The following is a 21453-nucleotide window of genomic DNA, read 5'->3' on the forward strand; positions in this document are numbered from 1 at the left end:
CAATTTTATAGATTCCTCAAATCTTATACTGAGCATGTGTTGTTTTGTGTCTCAGAATCATATCTGGTTTGATTTCTCTGGATTATGCAAGTGTTTATAAATCCTGCTCTGTTGAATATATGTGCTTCTTGTTCTGTATCAACCATTACAAACTATATTCTAAATAACTGATGTGGTTCAAAAGTTCATTTTTATGTGGATGCAATTGGTTTTACAGATGGCTGCAATTACATTAAAGGATGCAAATAATTTATCTGCAGTTTGTACCTATTATAGCTATTTAACACATTTCCATAGGAATAGTATACCGATCTGGAGCATTTTTGTAATAAGTTGATTATATTCTAAAAGCTTTCTGGGCAACTATTAATTTTTGCAGGAATGACTTATCAACTCACTTAAGTGAGTAAATAAAATGGCCACAGTTTTTCAAATACAGATATTTGAAAGACAGACACAAAGAGTTAAATTTCAGTTATTTTGCATAGTGTTTTTGCCTAACTAAAATACAAGAGAGAAAAAAATAATGTCTCCTTGGAGGAAAACCTATACATTGTAAATGGACTCTCAACTTCTTAGTATTCTTTCTGAAACTTTTGTAATACAAAAAGGGCCCTTTTTTTCCCCTCAAAGGTATCATTAAGAACTCAAGTTAGTTGCTATCTTACTTCAATTCAATGGACTGAGGTTCTTAAAAGGAGTTCACTATTCCACATCTCATAATAAGAAACTATTCATTCAATTAAATCATAAGCATATAAACCAAATAACAGGAAATGTATGACTTAAAATCATAGCATGGAAAATCACAGTTAAGACCAATATTCTATCTCATAAGTTACTTCACTGTGTCTCTGACAGTGAATAAAAATATAGAAATTCTGTGCTAAAGATAGTTCGAATGAAGATCCCACAGGATAGAGATGGAGATTAAAAAATGAAGAAGAAAGATCCTCTCTGACTTTTTCTATAGCCTACTCAGGGAACTTCATGCAAAAGCAACCTGTTCCACCAGCCCTGATGTGGATCAGGCTACCAGTTTAGAAGCAGGTTCATGATAACTTTTTTTTTTTTTTAATTTTATTTATTTATTTATTTATGGCTGTGTTGGGTCTTCGTTTCTGTGCGAGGTCTTTCTCTAGTTGTGGCGAGCAGGGGCCACTCTTCATCGCGGTGCGCAGGCCTCTCACTATCGTGGCCTCTCTCGTTGCGAGCACAGGCTCCAGACGCGCAGGCTCAGTAGTTGTGGCTCACAGGCCTAGTTGCTCCGCGGCATGTGGGATCCTCCCAGACCAGGGCTCTAACCCGTGTCCCCTGCATTAGCAGGCAGATTCCCAACCACTGCACCACCAGGGAAGCCCTATGATAACTTTGAGAATTAATGTGACTGACACCAGAAAAAGAAACAACTCCCTCTGCTTGCTCATGTCAATCACCTTGCATTAGCCCTAGTTGGATAGAAAAGAACAAACAAATAAACAAACACCAAAACCCCCCACGTAGTCTCTTTGATTCCTACTTCAATTTACTCAACAGCCATTTACTGGGTGCCTTCTACATCCTAGCTAGGGAATTCCAAAGCTTCCAGGTAATCGATAATTAATGAGTATTTATTATGTCTCATTAGTAAAGATCTAAATGTCACTTAAGTAAAGAAAGGACTTTCTAACAGTAACATCTTCAGTTTCATGAATGATTCCTGATAGTAAAATTAATAAAATAAGCTCCTTTTTTGCTCTTCTTTCCTTAAGACTTGTAGTAATCAGGATAAGGTAGGTTTTGCTGGATTTCTGTTGGGTTCTGCTTATTGTTGGCACTCAGAACTGAGAGGTAGCTCCATGCCATGCTTTGAATTAACATTGTAATTATAATGTAATTATAGGCTTCTGACATAAAAAGAAGTGAAGTACTGATACATGCTTCAAGGTAGATGAGCCTTGAGAACATTATGCTAAGTGAATGAAGCCATACACAAAAGGTTACACATTGTATGATTCTATTTAAATGAAATATCCAGAATACAGAAGTCCATAGAGACAAAACATGGATTGGTGGTTGCCAGAGGCTAGGAGGAAGGGGGGAAGGTAGAACAACTACTTAATGTGTACAGGCTTTCCTTTCAGAGCGATGAAACAATGAAACTGTTTTGGAACTGGATAGAGGTGTTGGTTGCACCACATTGTGACTGTACTAATTGCCACTGAATCATTCTGTTAAAAACGGTTAATTTTATGCTATATGAATTTTACCCCAATAGAAAAGATTGTAAAAATTTTTTTTAAATTTTTTTGAAAAGTCGAAAAACAAGCACATTGACTATTTGTATACTTTTACTATATTGATACATTCTATAGATGAAACAGTAGTTTATAAAATATAATATCTGGCAGGCATTTTTATTTGATAAATGTCAGCAATAAGACTCTTTGAGAAACTGTGTAATCACTGATTATTTTTTTTCCCCAGGAATCACCATCCTACTATTTAAGATTTTCACCTAGAATTTTTCCTATCTGTCTGTGTTATCTCACTGTATAATTGCCCACCTTGAATTTTAAATCCTACGAGGGAACTCTGTATTCGTTTCTACTTAAGTTATTACTGTGATGTTGGAAACTCACACTTGCAGTAACTCCCAAGGTAGAATCAGTCTTGCAAATCCATCTACATGCTCGTTTTCCTCATACACATCATTAATGAAGGTGTCAACTAGAAAGGTCACTAACAGCCCTGCCTGCAGCACTGCACTGATCATTTGAGTAGAATGTGATATATTGCCTTTAATAATTGCCTTGTCCTTGTTAACTAATTCTCAGTTCATGTTGAGGGCCTTATGGTCAATACAATTAAAATTATTTTTTCTCTTTTTATGGTAGTGAGATGCTATTGCCATACTGGCAGTACATGGGTATCAAACTTTCTTTGCTACTGTTCGACCAAATTCTTCTGGGTCAGTAAGTTACCCTCAAGATGAAGACAGGGTCTCCTAGAAATTGAACTGTTGAATGCCTGTGCTTTTTAAAATACAACTAAATCTCATTCGGAAAATGTTCCTTTAAGAGAAATACTCCCAGATTTTCATTGATGAGACATTACATATGGAGTCCAGGAATCTGTAGTCCACTCAGAAATGTGTGCTAAATTTGTTCACTTGTATCTTGGTAGACTGAAATAACTCAGTGCTTCTTAGGCACTATCAAAACTATAGCAGATTTACCTTGGCTGTGCACTAGAAGCCTTGCGGCCAACTATAAACGAACATAATGAGCATAATGCATTTAATCTGACCCCCTCACCTGCTCTTCATGGCATCTCAAAGGATACTGATCACTAACCTATTCTCTGAACTTCCTGTAGGACTTAAACCCATTCATTTGGTTGGCTGCCAAGTTTTTTAGACCTCACAAAACTATGGAAAGTTATAGTGCAAATGGAAATTTGAAACTTCCACATGTGCCTTTACAGCACTTAACTACAACCTGAAATAATGTTTAGAATGTTTTTCAAAAGGAGAAAGCATTTAATAGTGTATAGTCACCGTTCTTTGGAGATTTTGCTAAATCACTTTTTAAAAATTAATTAACCTGAATCACTGAGAATAGTTGAATAACATGGAAAGGTTTTTGCATTTTTCGTAAAACTTAAACAGATTTTTTAGTTATTGTACACTTAGAGAAAAAAGAGCAAACACTGTTTTAGTTTCTTGTATTAATGAAGACACTTTCAGACCAGACACTTAAGAATTATTATGAAATGAGGTTCTGACAGTAGAAGCCTTGCCATATGGGCACATAAACTCCTATAGCTTATGGAATATCAATGAGATTGTTTTCTCTCAGTTACTGCTTTGGAGACCAAGTGATGGCAGTTGGCAGTTTTTGAACAGAGAATATCTTTGTTTCTGTTTTACTCTAACTGCCCATCTGTTGCTTTAACTTTATGCAATTATTTCTGACAGAATGAAGCTTAAAATGCTGGTTCCAGTATATTTATGTAAATTTGTTCTTAATATTATTCATTTCTAAATTCGTGATAATATGGGCTAGAAGGGAAGTTATTAAACATTGAAGTTATTAAACAACTGAATCAGTTCAACTGATAAAAGTTGCCTTCTGTATGTTTCTGATGTTCCATTGATGCCATTAACTTCTCTGTGCTACCCTCCCTCAATTCTACAAAAGCTACCCTCATCACAGGTTGTATTGTCCTTCTGGTGGCAAAGGTAGAGGTCTCACTTTGCCATTTTGCTTTTCTTCAAATTATTTGGTACACAGGATGTTAGTGGATAGCCTATTTTTCCTTAAAACCTTCTCAGACCTCTGCTTCCATGGCAACATCATAATCTGGTCATATCTTCCTCTTCTTACTTCCTAGTCCCCCAACACTGTACAGCTTCCTACCGAAGAATACTGGACCCTCCATATTTCATCCACTCCTCAGCCAGATACTCAGCAAAGCTTCTTCTTCTAGGCATCATCTGCAGGTTATAAGCACAACTCTTTATCAAAAACTTTCTTGTCTTTTACTGCTCCCCATTGTACAGACCTACCTTACATCCCGTTCATTGCATCTTGACAGTTTAAAATAAACATGAAGGTAACATCATTATTTATTTGTGTTTCTTTCTGAAGTTTTTTCTGCTCTTTTGTTCAAATATTCCCTTAAAAACTCAAAACCTAGGATTTACTTTGGAACTTAGATTTAGACTATCACTATCCTTACTCTAAGTGTAAAAAGTAGTATAGTTTTGTTCTATCAGTGCTTTTTCATGATAACCTAAATTCATAGATAATTTAAACATTTATTTTGATTATCTCATGCCTCCATATTCTGATGTGAATTTCTACTCATTTTATTTTTTTAGTTGCAAGGAGTATTGAAAATTAAAGAAGTTTCATGGACTTCAGTTAGAAAGAAATCATAAGTTCTTTTTCATTAAATTCTTTTAATATTTCTTTTTAAAATGTGATTTTCATATAATTTTTAAATGATTAACTTTCCAGTCCAGAAATATTTGATGAATGAGTTTAAATAAGGTTATTTCTCCTATACAAAATAGATTAGGAAATTCTACTTTGATCATTTGGACATATATTAATAACATGGAACATTGGTCATTCAGGCCTATTAAAAGCGCAGCGTGTTTGGAGGTGCCCACAGCATGCTCATGTGCTTGAAATGAAAACTCTACTTCCAACACTTATAGGATAACCAACTTTTCTGGTTTCCCTGAGACTGAGGGAGTTGCCAGCATGCTGAGCTATCAGTTTTAAAATGAAGACAGTCCCAGATAAACTGGGGTGATTTGGCTACTGCAAGTACTAGTTAAATTGCTCTTACTGTGGAACAATTGGCAGCTTTACCAGATTAGAAGCATGTTAAGGGTTTGTTTCTTGAATCACTTACACTTAAATCTATGCATATAAATATTAGCCATGCAGTTAACCCAAACCTATTTATTCTAATTATACAAAGATAATCTTACTGTCTAGATATGATTTAGTTTTACCTTACGTACTTTAATATAAAAACTGAGTTAAATTAAAAGCCACACCTTCTCTATGTCAGTTTATTAATAACAATGGAACTTTGTCTATTATATTCATTCAAATCTGTATTTATTAAGCAGATACTGTTTGCCTCACATAAAATACTAAAAATTAAAGCTATAATTATGAACAAGGTTATAATCCCAGCACTTATTAGATTTTTGTTCGTAATTTTGTACCCCATTCTAGGTGTTCTAAATGCCCAAACATTTATTTAATTGCCTTCTGGTTGGTATCTCACCGTCCATGAGATCCCCTGTTCTTTTATTCCCTGGAGTTTAAGTATGTGACAAATGTTGCACCAAATTAACTCGTCTCTGGGTGTTAATTTCTTCTGCTTGTGTTGCTGGTTGTTCATCAACTGTATAAGCCCCCAGTCTTTTTGAGAGAAGTATTTGTGTACAGTGGCTGAACCATGCTCCAAGATTAAGCCCATCATAGGAAGCTAGTAGAGCACGGTGCCACTGTGGGTCAAGGCAGAAACAGACCACACACTTCACCTTCAAGTTTAACCTGAGAATCAGCTGTATGCTAACTCTGGTTGTGTTAGTTGGGTCATCTCAAAGGGACCCTAAATGATTCATCTTTGAGGAGGTGACAGATTCTCCTATATGCCTGGCTGCATCTCAGAGTACTAGTTGAGCAACATAAGACTCTTCCTGCATCAAGGAAATCCAGCCTCTAAAATGGTGCCTGACATACAGTAGGTGCTCAGTAAAATTTTGTCCAATAGGTCCTGCCCTGTTGTAGTTACCATCTCAAATGGGAAGCAGGCGTTCATTCCCCTGAACTCATATAATGTATTTCATGATTCAGCACTGAATGAAATTTTATTTGTGAATTATTTACTTTGTATTTTTTCTAGTTCCTCTAACTGGACTTTTAAAAATTTTTAAAGGCTAAGACTATAACTTACATTTCCTTTGTCTCTTTGAATGACATAGGTCAATGACAAGACTCTTGAAAAAGTATATTGGATTTTTAGTGACATCAGTGAATGCAAAACACTGATACATTTTGGCCGATAAACTAATTGAATCCCTAAACAGGACATGAGTTTGGAAGGGAGAATAGGTGAATTAATGTAATTTTAAATTAATTTTTCTCTTCATCTCAAGGGGTCCTTGTAAATGAAATGCCGTTAGAGTAAGATTTTAGAGTGGTGATTGATGTTGTAGGGTAAGAATTTGATGGATTTAAGTGATTATTTTACCTAGAATATGCTTGTGTTGGTAGTTGTCGTCTATTTTATTTGGACGCAGCAGCAATATGTCAACAACACGAAAACATACACTTCACTCTAATCTGGAGCACAATCCATGTTGCCTCCTATGGACTTTAACATAGGAGGAAATTACCTTGTGATTTTTCTAATGATGTTCTTAAAATAAACCTTACTCATTCGAATATAGAAAAGCTGGATTCATAGAAGTCTTTCTCCAAAGGAGGAAAAGGAGGAGGAGGGGGATAAGGAAGAAGCAGCAGCAGCAGCAATCATCAAAACATTCAGGGCAGTAATAAGAGACAAAACAGCCCCAGGTGTGCCCATCTCGATAGGATTGCCTGTTAAGTATACAGAGGGCAGCAGGACCTTGAACCCCATTTTTCTGATAACAGACCCTTAGAAGTTCTGAGATTCTAAAGGATGGACCCAAATATGCAAATAAGCTGGGGTTCAAAAGCAAGTTTGACTCAGGCCCTAATGTGAAAATATTTTTATTTTTAGATAACTGGCCAATGATGGATGAAGTATTATGGAAATGTAGCCAATCCTCAATCTCAGCCCAGTCCCTACCTACTTTATGAAACTGTACTTAAACCAAGAGATAATTAGTTAAAAGCAACTCAGATTTCTGTGGGGGTTTTTTTCCCCTCTTCCTCCTTTACTTCTCTTTACCTTTGTCCCTCTTCTTTGGTTTTCCAGGCTCTTGTTTATCTCAAAGAATAACTATAAATGTTAGCGTTGATTAATATCTTCATCAGCAGTTTCCTGGTGTGAATCCCAGATGACTCTCATCATTTACTCAAGTGTTTCTTTATGAAATGTTGGATGTCAGCAAATGACCCTCTGAAAGAAGTACAACGTTTTCTTAAAAAAGGCAACATTTAATACCCGCAGTGAAGATGAAGTCATACATGCAGATATCCATTTGCCTTTTTCTCTTGGGGGAGTGGATTTTCTTCTAGAAGCAAGAGAAATTTTATGAGCTGGTATTTTAAGAAAGAAGTTAGGATTATATATATGCTCTATTAATCTCAAATATTATCAGTCTTCCAGTTTAACTGTGGCAGAATGCATTGCTATAATCTTCAAATGCATGCTTATTAACAAAGTGATTTTCTTTTAGGTAAGATGGGTATTTCAGTGGACATTGGTGAAAGCAAAGGCTTGATGGAATTTTAAAATGGCTTGTTATTTTAAACAGGTTATGTCTATTTCATCATGTGGTCTACTTTATCATGATTTCTAATGGGAATAAAGAAAATGAAGAACTGTTCATCATTTTTCAGGTAGTAAATTCCCAAGAGTAGATACTTGTAAGTTGTATATTAGCAACCTGAACTTTAGGAGGAGAGTATGGTTCGTTGTTTGTTTTTTCTAGCATCAGTGATGGTCATTTTAGACATATTGAAAGTACATTTTACTGGCTTGCTTATTTATTTTAAAAATAACTCCCCAATTAAAATTTATTCCTTCATTTGCACTAACATAGTACTGATTACATGTCTACCTTGTTTGTTCTTAGTTGATCACAAGACTGTCTCCTACCGCTACACAAAGGTGTAATCACCTTGAGGTCTAGAACTGTACCTTATTCATTTTCATGCTTATAAAAACCTGGCTCAGTGCTTGTTTCATGGATGTTCAGTAAATAATTGCTGAGTGTATTCTGATTACTGCTGCTCTGTTTCCATTTTTACTGGTAGTGTTTTGGTAGTCTTCATAAAATGAAACTTTGAAACAATTTTGTGCCAGTATCTAGAATTAAAATGGGTCATGTCAAGAAGGTTACATATTAGAAAGAACTTGGCATTTGAAATCAGAAAGACTTGAATCAGGCAATCTGGGAGGTCAGGGCCTTTCAAATTTTGGATCAGGAGACCTTGGGTACAGTTAGTGGGGCATGTCTGAAATATTTTTAAAATAATAAAATATAATATTTTAAAGAAATAGGCTAGGAAAGGATAAAACATTTCATATTACTTCAAGAATCTTTTTGTTTCAAAGATAGATGTTTGTGTGCTTTTGCCTGTGTGTGTGTGATGTAAAACTTGGTCACAATTTAAAATGCAGATTTTTGTCAAAAAAAGTTTAAAAAACAGTAAGCTTTGGATATTTGAATGTTTCATAATAGTTCTGAGCCTTGAATTTCTTATCTGTAAAATACAGTCAAATGATAACTCTTTTGAAGGTCTATTCTGAAGACTAATGGTACTAGTATATGTAAAATACTTTACTTAGTACCTGATTTACATAGGAGACATGCAAAAGATGCTGTCTTTTACTAAAACTAATCCATTTAAAAGTTAATTAAGATCTATTCAAGTGTACACAGGACTGAGTTAAGACTTTAAATCCATACAACTAATTTTCAAAATACTTTCTGATTTGAAAAACAATGATCTTAAAAAAATTAATCAGCAAGGACATTGCTTAATTAATTCACTCTGTTTATTGATTTTTCTTTGAGATCACTGCTTTTCAATTCAATAGAAGTATTTTCATTTACCAATCCATCTACTCAAGTAATATATTTAGAAGCTGGAATATATCCAAAGGAACATGACAGAAATTTTTAGGTGATTCCAAACTTCTCCAATGAGGAGCAGTTATAGAATCTGGTGAAAGCCTACAAAAGAGACTATTTCAGATGACATTGATTTCATATATTAAAAGGATTGTTGTGTGCCAAAGAAAGTAGGTGTGTTCTTGAAAAAAGGAAGAATGAAGACTAACTTTTTGGAAGTTATGGAATAATAGAGTTCAACTCAAAATAAGAAACAAAGAATTATACCTAAGTCTGGTCCTGAAACATCATAGCTACATTAGAAGTGATGTTCGTCTGAGAAGGGCAAATGAGTGTGGTGGGATTTGATATCATGCAAACTGTCTTTTTAGTTTAAAAATTTGGTGATTTTTGATTGGCTTTTATGGGTTAGAAATCCTGATACACCATATACTGAACCTTTATGTTGAGCAGCCCCGTGTGACATATGCTTATGAGATATGTTTTTTGCATAAATGGACCTGAAACTCCGTCCAGCAGAAAATACTGAGGAGTTTGCTAATTTTTATCCCTGCAGGAATCCATGCATTTATCAGGTCAGTTCCCATCTTTCACAGGCATTTAACTGCTTATCCCTGGCTTTACTCTGAATTTCTTCCTTCATTTTGTCAATTACCTTTGTCTTTAGTACTTAATTAGAAACAAAAGTAGAAAAGAAGTCTATTTGTCATTTTTAGTAACTCTACTGGATGTAAGCCCTGTTACAAATGTAGACAAGGTTTGGGAAATGACATGAGCATAGGAACACCTATAAAGAAGAAGAATACTGGGAGGCGAACTGATGATGGCTGGAAGGGGAGAGGAGACTCTATAGAAAATGATTATTAGTCTTACCTAGAAGCCGACCAAGAAAGGGAGACCTACAGGGGAAGATTATTTTTTTTTTTTTCTGTAGCCTTTGGAAAGGCTTTGGGTGGCTTTAGATCTTGTTGGGAAAACATAAAGGATATCCTCGTTCATAATGTAGTCTTAGTAGCTGAAAATGACTCTCCCCTCTGAAACAATTTATAGATGAGAAACTGAGTTGTACTGTATGTAAGCTGATTTGCCTAATTAACATAGAGCTAAAATCAGAACATATATATCATTTGACTTTGAATCCTGTATTCTAATACTAGTCCTGATGGATTACTGCCCTGAAACATTTTCTCTGAGTCTGATGGCCTCAGGCAGCTGAACCTTGTCTCTCAGGGTTTTAGCTGTGGATTGTAATTACGTCGGGAATCTTCTATTTCCCACTATCAGTAGTAATGGAGAGTAGCTTTGTCAGAACGGACCGTAGAGCTGAATGAGGCCTTAGAGATCTCATTCAGAAATTTTCAAATGTTATTTTAAAAGTGAAACCCTTTGTTCAAACAATATTTATGTAATAACAGCTTAATATATAAAACAGACCAGAAAGAGGATTAGGGGACCTAGACCACCGCCTGTCCCTACCTCCCACTACCACCGCAGTACAACCACGAGGCTCCCAATCTTCATGTTTCCAAGAAGCATGATAATTTAAAAAAAAAAGTCTATTTGATTGCCTTTCTTTTACAACCAGAGTTTCTTTGAATGCAGAAGAAAGAGGAAATTATTTTAGGACATCCTAGGAGAAAAATCCACTATCTCAAATATGGCAGAAACAGCCTTTAGGAATGGATTTCAGTGAGCATGACTCCACAGTAGTCCAGGGGAAGGGAAGATGTAAAACATGAGGAAATGGGCCCTGATGCTGCCCCAAACAGACATTTATAAATATTAATCAACTCAAGAGTACAATTGACTAACCATTTCTAGTACCTTTCCTAAAGAAAACAAAGTCTGTGAAAATAAATGTATTTCTCTGAATATAAACACTTGTTAGTGCTGATTTAAAATAATTTTGTATAGGTGCATTGTAGCAGCTGCAGCAATGGCTTTTTCCAGGGAATTCTGCAAAATAGCAACAGGTTTGGACAAGCCATCCTATAGTTTCATAGGGCAGTGTCTCTAAAGAGGCTGGTTTTCCTTTCATGTATTATCTGGAAATCAGTTGGAGCCTCCAGAGCCTTCTTAGGATAAGGTTTAGTGATTTTTGGATACGGGAAATGGAGGGGCCAAGATCAAGTAATCACAATTTACGTAGTGACAGCTCTGAGAACTTAGTCCCAAGGCCAGGTTTAGTGGTTACTGATGTTTTTAATGATTACATTGCCAGTGAGCTCATGTCTTATAATTTCCTGAGACCTGAGACTCCCTCATGTGATGGCATATTTATAACCTGTTTCAATGCTTTTTTTGTCCTGAATCCATGACTGAATGTTTAATAGTATCTGCTATTTGCTTGTCTGAAGACTCGTCTTGCCCAGTTTCACTTACCAACTTAGCACATGGAGGTAACTCTCCCTCAGGAAGAAAGTAAGTCTGTGTGCCAGTTGTGCCAATCACCAGCACATTTTTCTTCAGGTCAATGGAACATTGATGTCTCTTTAGCATATCTAGCCCTAGAAGCATGTCCATGGGCTGCTCCTCAAGTATAGAGAAAGAGCATTGTAAGAAATCACCTTCGATTTGAATCTGAGCTAGGTGAACTCGGCCAATAATTCTCTGTGTGCCCACACCTTTAGCAATCCCAGCCCAGCGTCGGTCCACCAGCCGTATGATATTACACCTCTCGGCACAAGCTTGGCTCATAATGGTCATTTGGGCACCCGAGTCAACAAAAGCCTTCAAAGGATGTCCATTCACTTTGCAGTTGATGTAGAGCATGGCCACTTGTCCAAAACTCTCTGGAACCTCTTCCATCGCTATATTCATGTTCTCCTCAATGTTCTGCTGCCGGATCTCTTCCTCTATTTTGGCCTGAGCTTCCAAATCAAACGGGTCGGCAGAATAGAGGCTAAGTCTCTCTTGCTCTCTCAGGGACCTTTCCCTTTGCTGCTCCATCAGGACGTGAGAAAAGGTCTCCAGGTTTCTGCTGAGCAGGGCTTCGGCCAAGGCAGGATTGGATTCCTTCAGCAGGGACAGGTCGTGGGGGTTGGAGAGCAGCATGCTTCGGATCAGGGCGGAGCTGTCCAGCCCTTGAGCAGAGGTCATCTTCTTTCCAGAGTCCAGGCCGCGGGACTGCTGGGCCGACTGTGCCCGCTGGTGCTGGTGGTGCTGCCGGGAGCTGGATGTCCCAGGCACGGCTGTCCCGGTGAAATCGCTCTGAGGCAGGCTGGATGTCTGGCCCAGAGACCGGGGCCCCACGTTCTCCTTCTGGAGTAAAACGACCACGTCGCCATCTTTGAGGCCATAGGAGCCCAACGAACAGTGGTCGTCGGCAAGGAGTCGCTCCGTGTAGACAATCTGGATCTCCTCGGCGGGGATGCCGGACTCAAGCTCACAGAGGACACGGAAGTTGTGGAGCTCAAAGTCAGGGCTGACCTGGAGGGAGAAGGTGGCCTCGGAGAGGTCCCTCCGCACACAGTAGACAGTGAGCAGCATGGCATGGGCCCGGGAAGGCCAGGTGGGCAGAGGGCATCGGGTTGCTCACTGACTGAATGGAGCTGGTCTCTGTAGATGGCTCAACTGCTCCTCACGACTTGGTGTCTTGTTTAGGTTCATTCACCTCTCAAGGAGGTGCAGCTACTCACCGGTCTGGGTGACCACCCACCAGCCTCAGTGCCTGCTGCTTGGCCTTGTGGAACCTTGAGGGGACACGTGTGTTCTGAAGTCCATTTGTATGTGTGCTGCCTGGAACTTAGAATACCTGTTCCCGTAGAAACAAAGTCACTCGAGTCCCTTCGGTTCCAAGGCTAGCCCTTCAAAGCCTATTTAACCCATGGTCTGAAAAAGATTGTTTCAGCGTTTCCTAAACAACATATTAACATTTTGTTCTTTGAGAATTGTATTCTGTGTACTTTTACTTATCCCCCAAACAGTGAGTGCTTGTTTCCTACATGGGAAGTATCAGGCTATGTGCTTGGTATAAAAAAAGATACATCAGACTTGGTGCGTTCCCTTGACGGTCTCACATTCTAGGGATAGACTGATGGTAAATGGGTAAATCACAATACCGGAGGTAAGTACTTTGCAGACATGTTCAGCATGCTGAGGGATGTCTTTAGAGAGAGGAGACAGGTGGTTGTTGAAGGATGAGCATTTCCCATGTGGAAAGTGGTGAGAGTCACTCGAGACAAAAAAATTGTATGTGTAAAGCAAGAATTCATGACAAGGCCTGTTATTTCCAGAGAAATGTGAGACATTAAATGTCTTAATAGGATAAATCTGTACATGAATTCGAATGGCAGGATATGAAGCTGGAAAAAATTCATTGGAGCCAAGTTATAAGGAGTCACATATGAGCCCAAGGAGTTTAAATATTATCAATAAGCAAGAATCCTCCCCTCCCCACCCTTCCCCCCAAGAGGGAGAAAAAAAAGAGAAAAGGAAGGAAATGGAAGAGATTTGAAGCAGGTCTTTGCGATGTTTATTTGTTTTATTTAATTGATTTAAGGAAGAGGTTTCTCACAACAAATGGAAGACATGCAATTTGGCAGGAGGGCCAGGTAGAGGCTTTCTCAACGGCTTAAAGAGGGAGCTCTTGCTAGAATACGAAAATGTAAGAGGCAGTGGAGAATTAAAGTGTTTCTTGAGTAGAATGGACAGGATATGTTTACCCGTTGGATCTGGGGAGCAGAATTGTGTGGAAAACACAGAGGGTCTCTAAAATAGGAGACTGGTTAGAAATAGGCCATTACCTTGAATGGATGAGTGAGAGGAACCTTGAGGAGACCAATCTGACATCTATTCTGTAGTAAAATGCATGGTGAATGCCACACTGGAGGCCAGATTTGCCTCACTCCCTGACCCTAGGGCACAGCCCTGCCCCATACCAGAGTGGAGGCTCAAAGGCAAGGGTAACGTGGTGCCTCAGGGCAAAAGGAAATCAGCTAGGAATCCTTGAGTGCCAGTTGTTTTTCTTTAGATTTCACAATGTGTTTTGCCCTGTAAAGAGGTCATGTTTTCCTAGCTTGGTCTTCCCAAGTGTATTTTCTTATGAACCAAAAGGTAGTCAACATCCTCTGCCTCATCCCCTCTCCTTATTTCAAGTCTTGTCAGAAGACCTGCACTATTACTTAGAGAAAGATGTTGCATCAGTCTAAAGAATTTAGGGGGGGGCGGGCAGGTGTCCCTGTTTCTCATGTGTTTGTCTCAGATGGAGGACTATATTTCACTCATTGCTCTAATTATCCTAATGTTTCGTACTCATATTCATTTATGTTTGGAATGTTGACTGAATGCCTACTGTGTGTGAAGCACGTGCAAAACTTTGGGGATGCACATGATAATGTTAAATACAGGCTGTGTTCTTAAAGGAGCGCAGTCTAAAATAGAGGACACATACACACACACACACACACAAATCGGGCATTTAAAAAAGTACCATGGAATCTGGCAGAATGTGGGAGAAATTAATAATATATGCAGAACAAATGCAGAATATGGAGAGGACTGTTGGGCAGGAAAGGCTTCCTGGAAGAGTTGGACTTAGAAAGATGACAAGTCAGTCATGTGGGGGTGGGCTGTGGTGGAGGGCAAGGCTGAGAAGACTGCCTGACTTAGAGCCTTTAACAGGAAAGGCAGCACTTCATGATAAGGAGGATTTTATAAAAATTTAAGGGAAAAAAAACTAGCATCATAATATTCTTGTAGAAAATTATGAATTATTTAGAACTATCTTTCACTATTTATAGAGATGGATGGCCCTTTGGCCCAACAATATTAAGTCAATAAATTTCTTCTGCAGTTCTTAGTGTCCTCATCAGACATCAGTAGTGGTTTCCTCTGAGTTTGGGAACAACTATAAGGTGAGACATGTTCATATGCAAATTACTCTGCTAAGGACCAGATGAGAAGTTGGTAGGGCTTACATTCCACATTCCTTTCCCCCTACCCCAACCAGCTTCAGACAATGTTTCTTAAAATCTTAATAAGTTAGGGAGATAATACTAGGGTTTTTGTCTTTTTAAGCAGTGAATAAAATTATTTTTGTAGAATAAGGTTTTTTTTTTTGGCAAAGCAGGTATTCAGGATTCACATCAAAAGCAGCCAGCAACTTTTTTCATGTTACCATTGCCTTCATACTGAACATAATTAAGTTTTATTCATTATGTTTTATTATCTTGTTGTAATTCTTTACTTTTGGTGGCATTTTGCATTTATGTGCCTTTTACTATTTTACCCTTTACTGAGAACACACAGTGGAAAGCAAAGAGACTCAAGGTCTGGCCAATTAACTGTCATCATTCCATAGATCACAGGATGTCAGGATTGGCAGGGAGCCTTCGGATTCTGTGGTCCACTCAACCATCCAGATCTTAAACCTCTGTTGCAATTTGCAACAGAGGTTTAAGCCTGGAATCTGAAAAGATAAATACAGCCTCCTGGGGCTTTTTAGTACTTCATTTTGTATATTCTTTGATTTTTTCAAGTGTTTTTTTTTTTTACTCAGTATTATTGGTGATTCAAATACCATATGTATAATTCTCTTACCTCAAAATTTTAATTAAAAACCTCTTTTAATTATGTAATAAATGGGGGATCATTGGGAGTATATAAAGATACTCCTAAATGTAAAACGTTCTTATACCTTAAATCCTTATTGCACAGACCACTTGGAAATGGGAGATCTGAATTATCTAGTGGTACTCATCTGGGTAACTGAAGGTTATTGCAACTCTTTCTTTAGGAGTTTTTGTGAAGTATATAATCTTACTTTTCTTCCTTGGTAAGTACAATGTAGGAACATAATTGAATCTTTCTTTGATAAGTGAGACACCTGCAAGGTCTCAGGGCTATCACTCAGAAAATCAATTCTCATTGTATAGTCTAAATACCCATAAAATAGAAAAGATGACACTTATTTCATACTGGCCAAGTAAGTAACCCCAAAATTATTTTTTGAAGTAAATCCACAATAATACCTTTTATAATTTGCTTCTTTATAAAAACTTAATGCAGCAAAAATCCAGATAATTAATGGTTCCACTGAGTACAGTGAGTTGATGTTTAAAGTACCATCTCTTGCTTTACAGAGCAAAACAAATGTCTTTTATCTGAAAAAATAATATAACTACATGAATGTCATTATGTAGTGTATACAATAATTAAACCACATTAAGCAAATATATTAGCTTGCTGTATTTTGATTTTTTTCCTTTAAATACATGCCTGGTGTTACTTTGAAAATAAAGTGTAATTGAGACTAATTAAAACAGTTAAATCATCACTTGAGATTTTCAATGCCATTTAGGGAAAGATACAGAATTTTTAAAGCTGTATTCATAGGCTGAACAACTAAGTTTCCCACTGTATTCATAGGTTAAACAGCTAACTTTCCCGCTGTTTTTCTGTTTGCAATACAATACATTGTGCCAGAACTGCCACTAATGAATAACATTTATTTCTTCAGGTAGTTAATCATTTAATAGACATGTTAAAAATGCTCTAATGGAAGTTTAAGCTTTTTATTAGTTTGTTTGGAGGTTTCCCCTATTAAAATTTTAGTATTGCCCATTTTTGAAGCTTAAAGACCATGATAAGTCCTCTTAAATATATAAACATATGTAATTGAAGAAACTCATGAGACCTGAGAAATTAGTCTGCTGGGAACTCAGCTAGTGGTTTTTCTTTATTGTAAGAAAAATAAGGAATATGAACAGAAGACCCACACATGCCTGCACACGTGTGCACACACACACACACATGCGTGGAGAGAGAGAGCAAGCGCACACTCAGGATATGTTTTCAATTACTTTGAGAATGAAATGAAGATGGTGTCACTTTTCATCAGGGAGTATTTTTATCATGCCTTTATTTATTACTTTATTTTATAGATTATCATTTTAACAACTTATCATAAAAAGAGATGCATTTTAAGGTATACACTGCATATTGAAAGTAATATAATCTCTTGATAACTTTTAATGTTTTCAGTATATATACTTTCCATGTCTAAATATACATGTGTGTGTATTTTCATTTTAAAGAAAGTTTGCTGCTATGATTTTGTACTTTATGGTCCCTTCCAATGTCTTAAGAATATAAAAAATATTCTGATCTATGGGATGCCCACCTTGTTTATTGAAGGTTTGAAGATTACTTATAATCTGTGAGGGAAACATTTATAGATTAAATAAATTTAGTGTAACAAATTAAAAACAGGATAAAAACAATTTATAACTTTGTGGGTTGATAATTACTTTTCTTAACTTTCAGTGTACCTTAGATAAGGAATGTATTTATTTTCCTATTCCTGCTGTGAGAGTAGCCATATAACACAAAATAGTAGCAGAAATGATAATAGGGCCTTATGTTTCGAATTCAGCTGTGACTGAGGAAAATTATTCAAACCACTTTTTATCGTTTTCTTGTTTATAGTAACTTGTAATCAGCTCACCTCAAAAACACTGTCACGATAGTTTAGAAATACCAGTGGGATCTATTTATAAGTTCAAATACACTTTAATAGTTCTATCAATAATTTACTTGTGGTTTCTATACTTTTCTGCTTTGTCCTTCCTGTGTACTTAGTCCTAGTGAGAAACCAGTGGAAGTGTCTTGGCTTGGTCCAATTAGTTATAAAAAAATATGTATTTGGAAAGTTACAGATTTGTTTAACTAGTTAAGTTTTCTGCCACTTGGAGATGAGCTCAGAAACATGTTAATAATTTCTCATAGTAAATATTTAATGACCACTTCCTATGAGCAAATCAGTGGACGAGTAGGGGCTTTGAGGACAGAAAGATGAATAGGAGTCACTTTCCTCCAAAGAACAAGGTATCTCCTAGGCCAGATAAGACTCAAGCACTTTGAATCATTTTATGTAACAGAAATTAGTAAGAGTCGTGATAGATGTATAAATAAAACGCTGTGCTTGCTCAGAGGAGATAGAGGTTACTTGTTTGGGTGAGGGGTGCAGGGAGTGAGTAGGACTATGCAGAAAGCTCACTGGTGAAAGTGCTACTGAGTTCAACCTGGAAGTATGATTTGGTCACAGCCATAGTTAAATTTTACCCCCTGGGTTTGGAGGAACAATCCTTTCCTTGATGTGTCATACCACACACTTGACTCCTTTCTCCTCTTACACACATACATTTTACTGTTCATTTTGTTTCCTTGTAGATGCTATCATCAAATGGATGCAGTAGAATAGTAGGGTTGGTACAGGGAAGGAATAATAGTCTAGCCTTCTCCCTGAACCCTAGCATTCACACAGGCACCCACACAGACAAACAGAATGAATGCCCATGTTTGTTTCTGTACAGAGCCTGGCTGGTTAAGCTAAGAGACAGTCTTTATCAGGAGGAAAAGCCTATGCAGTGCCTGGATTGAAATCTGCATAGGTCTTGTTCTCAGTTCACCTTCATCTGCTTTAGAGTTAGTGAAGATTCCTTCAGGACTGTAGCATTGCCTTGCCTATCAGTCTTAGATTGTTACTGTCTAGCCTGTGGAGATATTTTATTAGAAAATGTGTAGAGGCTGCATCAGGAATTTCCAAATGTCCTTGTAAGTGCTTTCAGTGTGAGTGTATGTAATTAGTGAATATTATACTTTAATTTTTAAAAAGGTGTTGATAATACTACACATGTATGGATAATACAGGGCAAAACGTTCTGAAAGTAACCGGTTTTTGCATTGTCCACATATATTCACTTCTGACACATGAGACATCTAACCCCAGGGCACAGAGTAATTAGCATGCAGTCCAAACAGGAAGGGTCTGAAGAGGCCTCCAGCCACCAGCCACGCCCCCACAAAAGCCAGTAATGTGACAGGTCACTTCATTTATTGTGACACTTTGGGTCAGATAGAATGGATGTATGTTTCCTGATAGAAGAGAGGTATATTGAAAAGATCTCAAATAAATAAAGAAGCCCATTGTACCACAACAACATGGTCATTTGGATATTTTATGAATTATATGCATGATAGGTGATGTTTCTACAACTGTCTTATACAAGACAAAATTTCCAGGTTGTTTATGTAGCTTTCTCTATTCTAAACAGCAGCTGAGTTAATTGATCACCATGGTAATTAGCATGGCTAAAACCCATCTGTCTGTAGAATTTAATTGTATTCTAACCATGAAAATGAGAAAGCCTGATAAACAAAAGCTTCAATTGAAAAAAAAAATAGCAAACAAAAGAGAAATCAACTCACCTATTTTGCTCAGATAAATTAAATTTAGCAGCCTAGATACAAGGAGAATTCTTTCTTAGGCCATCTAAATGATATCAGGTCCAGAGAATTTTCCTTCTTATTATCAGAATGGTTTGGGAGTCTTAATGTCTCTGTAGGCTATCTCTCTATTCTGAGAGTCATGAAACTCCCAGGCTTGTCCTCTATTCCATTGTCATTTCCATTCCACTTATGAATATTCTGTTTCACTCAGCTCATAAAATGTGCTTAACTGCTGATATGCTTTTGTTTACTCATATATTGGTAGAATATTTCAGTGCTGCTTATTCACAGAACATGAATAGCCTCTCTTTGGAGGCCTCCAAAGGACACATACTAATCAGAGAAACCACATATCCTGGCTTTCAAAATAAGAGACCCAATTTCAGATGTTGAAGGGAAAGAAGATAGGATCATTGATTTTTTTTTTTTTTCTTTACAAACTATAAATGAAATGGAACAGAAATGTCTTTGGCAACCCTAACAAAACTTATTGAGTTTTGAGTCTTATTTTTCTGTATCTCCTTATTTTTCTACAAAACAACCTAAATTACTATTAATCTTAAATGAAGACATGGTTTGATTTCACGTTCTTACTTCAGTGTGTTTCATCTAGAATGTAGAATTGTGGTGAGACCTTCATGCCTGTGACTAAGAGACACTAAACCAAATGTTAAGGATAACTCATAAATTACTGCTTCTACAACATAAAATATACTGGCATTAGATTGACATCAAAAAGTGGAGCCCCACTGAAGTCATGGTTTCTGCTACTAAGATTGTGCTCTCAGACTATGTCTTTAGAGAAAAATTTAAACCAAACAGGATCATCAACTCCTGAACTTGCAGTAAGCCAGCCTAAATTAAAAAGCAGGGACAATTTAAGGTAGGAGGTATACTTTGTGTTTGTTGGGATGGATATGTAGCAAATTTATCTAGCAGTTAGCCTCAGGTCTCTACCTTCTCTTTTGTAGTCCTAGGTAGATCATTCCTTTCTGGTATTGAATTCTTCATCTAAAATAGCTAGGATCGGGGCTTCCCTGGTGGCGCAGTGGTTGACAATCTGCCTGCCAATGCAGGAGACATGGGTTCGAGCCCTGGTCTGGGAAGATCCCACATGCCACGGAGCAACTAGGCCCGTGAGCCACAATTACTGAGCCTGCGCGTCTGGAGCCTGTTCTCTGCAACAAGAGAGGCCGTGATGATGAGAGGCCCGCGCACCACGATGAAGAGTGGCCCCCACTTGCCGCAACTGGAGAAAGCCCTCGCACAGAAACGAGGACCCAACACAGCCATAAATAAATAAATAAATAAATAAATAAATAAATAAATAAACCCAAGTTAAAAAAAAAAACAAAAAACTCACCTATCCTGTATTCTGCTAAAAAAATAAATAAATAAATAAAATAAAATAGCTAGGATCATCCTAGATAAAAGGTACCTCAATAAGAGAAAAAGAATTTATCTTATAATAAAATAGGATCTAGGTGAATCACTTCTTACAAAGAAGGCTGCAAGTTCTTTCCTTTGAAAATATCAACTCATTGTGACTCTGTGACCAAAAAACATCAACAAAATACAAGCATCTTAAAAAACTAGTATCAAACATTTAATCAAGTTACATTATTCTATCCTTGTATACAACAACAGTATTCTATATCTGCAGTAGTGGAAAAACAGTCACACATACACACACACACATATACACACACTAGAACTGGGTTGGATACACAGATGAGTAAGACAAAGCCTGTTGTGGCTCTGAAGTAAAAAAAAGGAGGGTTTATGTTCACTGGATTTGTCACATTATCTGAATGCCCTTGGACAAAGCATGTATTTCTCTGAGGCTCATTATCCTCTTATATAAACTAGGGATAATGACAATGATCTGTTTTCCATAAGATTTTGCTGTGGGCTTAATGGATAGA

At 37.2% G+C, this 21453-nt stretch overlaps 2 protein-coding genes across 3 annotated transcripts in view; one reads left to right on the plus strand and one right to left on the minus strand.

Moving 5' to 3' along the window:
- The window catches only part of PDGFD (platelet derived growth factor D), a 227292-nt gene that overhangs the window by 107039 nt on the left and 98800 nt on the right, over nt 1-21453 (plus strand). The window lies entirely within an intron of this gene.
- On the minus strand, nt 11588-12787 carry DDI1 (DNA damage inducible 1 homolog 1). The gene has a single exon (XM_036862398.1). The coding sequence runs from the start codon at nt 12785-12787 to the stop codon at nt 11588-11590; it is 1200 nt and encodes a 399-aa protein (XP_036718293.1).

Source organism: Balaenoptera musculus, chromosome 8 (assembly GCF_009873245.2).
Source record: "Balaenoptera musculus isolate JJ_BM4_2016_0621 chromosome 8, mBalMus1.pri.v3, whole genome shotgun sequence".
Lineage (NCBI taxonomy): Eukaryota > Metazoa > Chordata > Mammalia > Artiodactyla > Balaenopteridae > Balaenoptera > Balaenoptera musculus.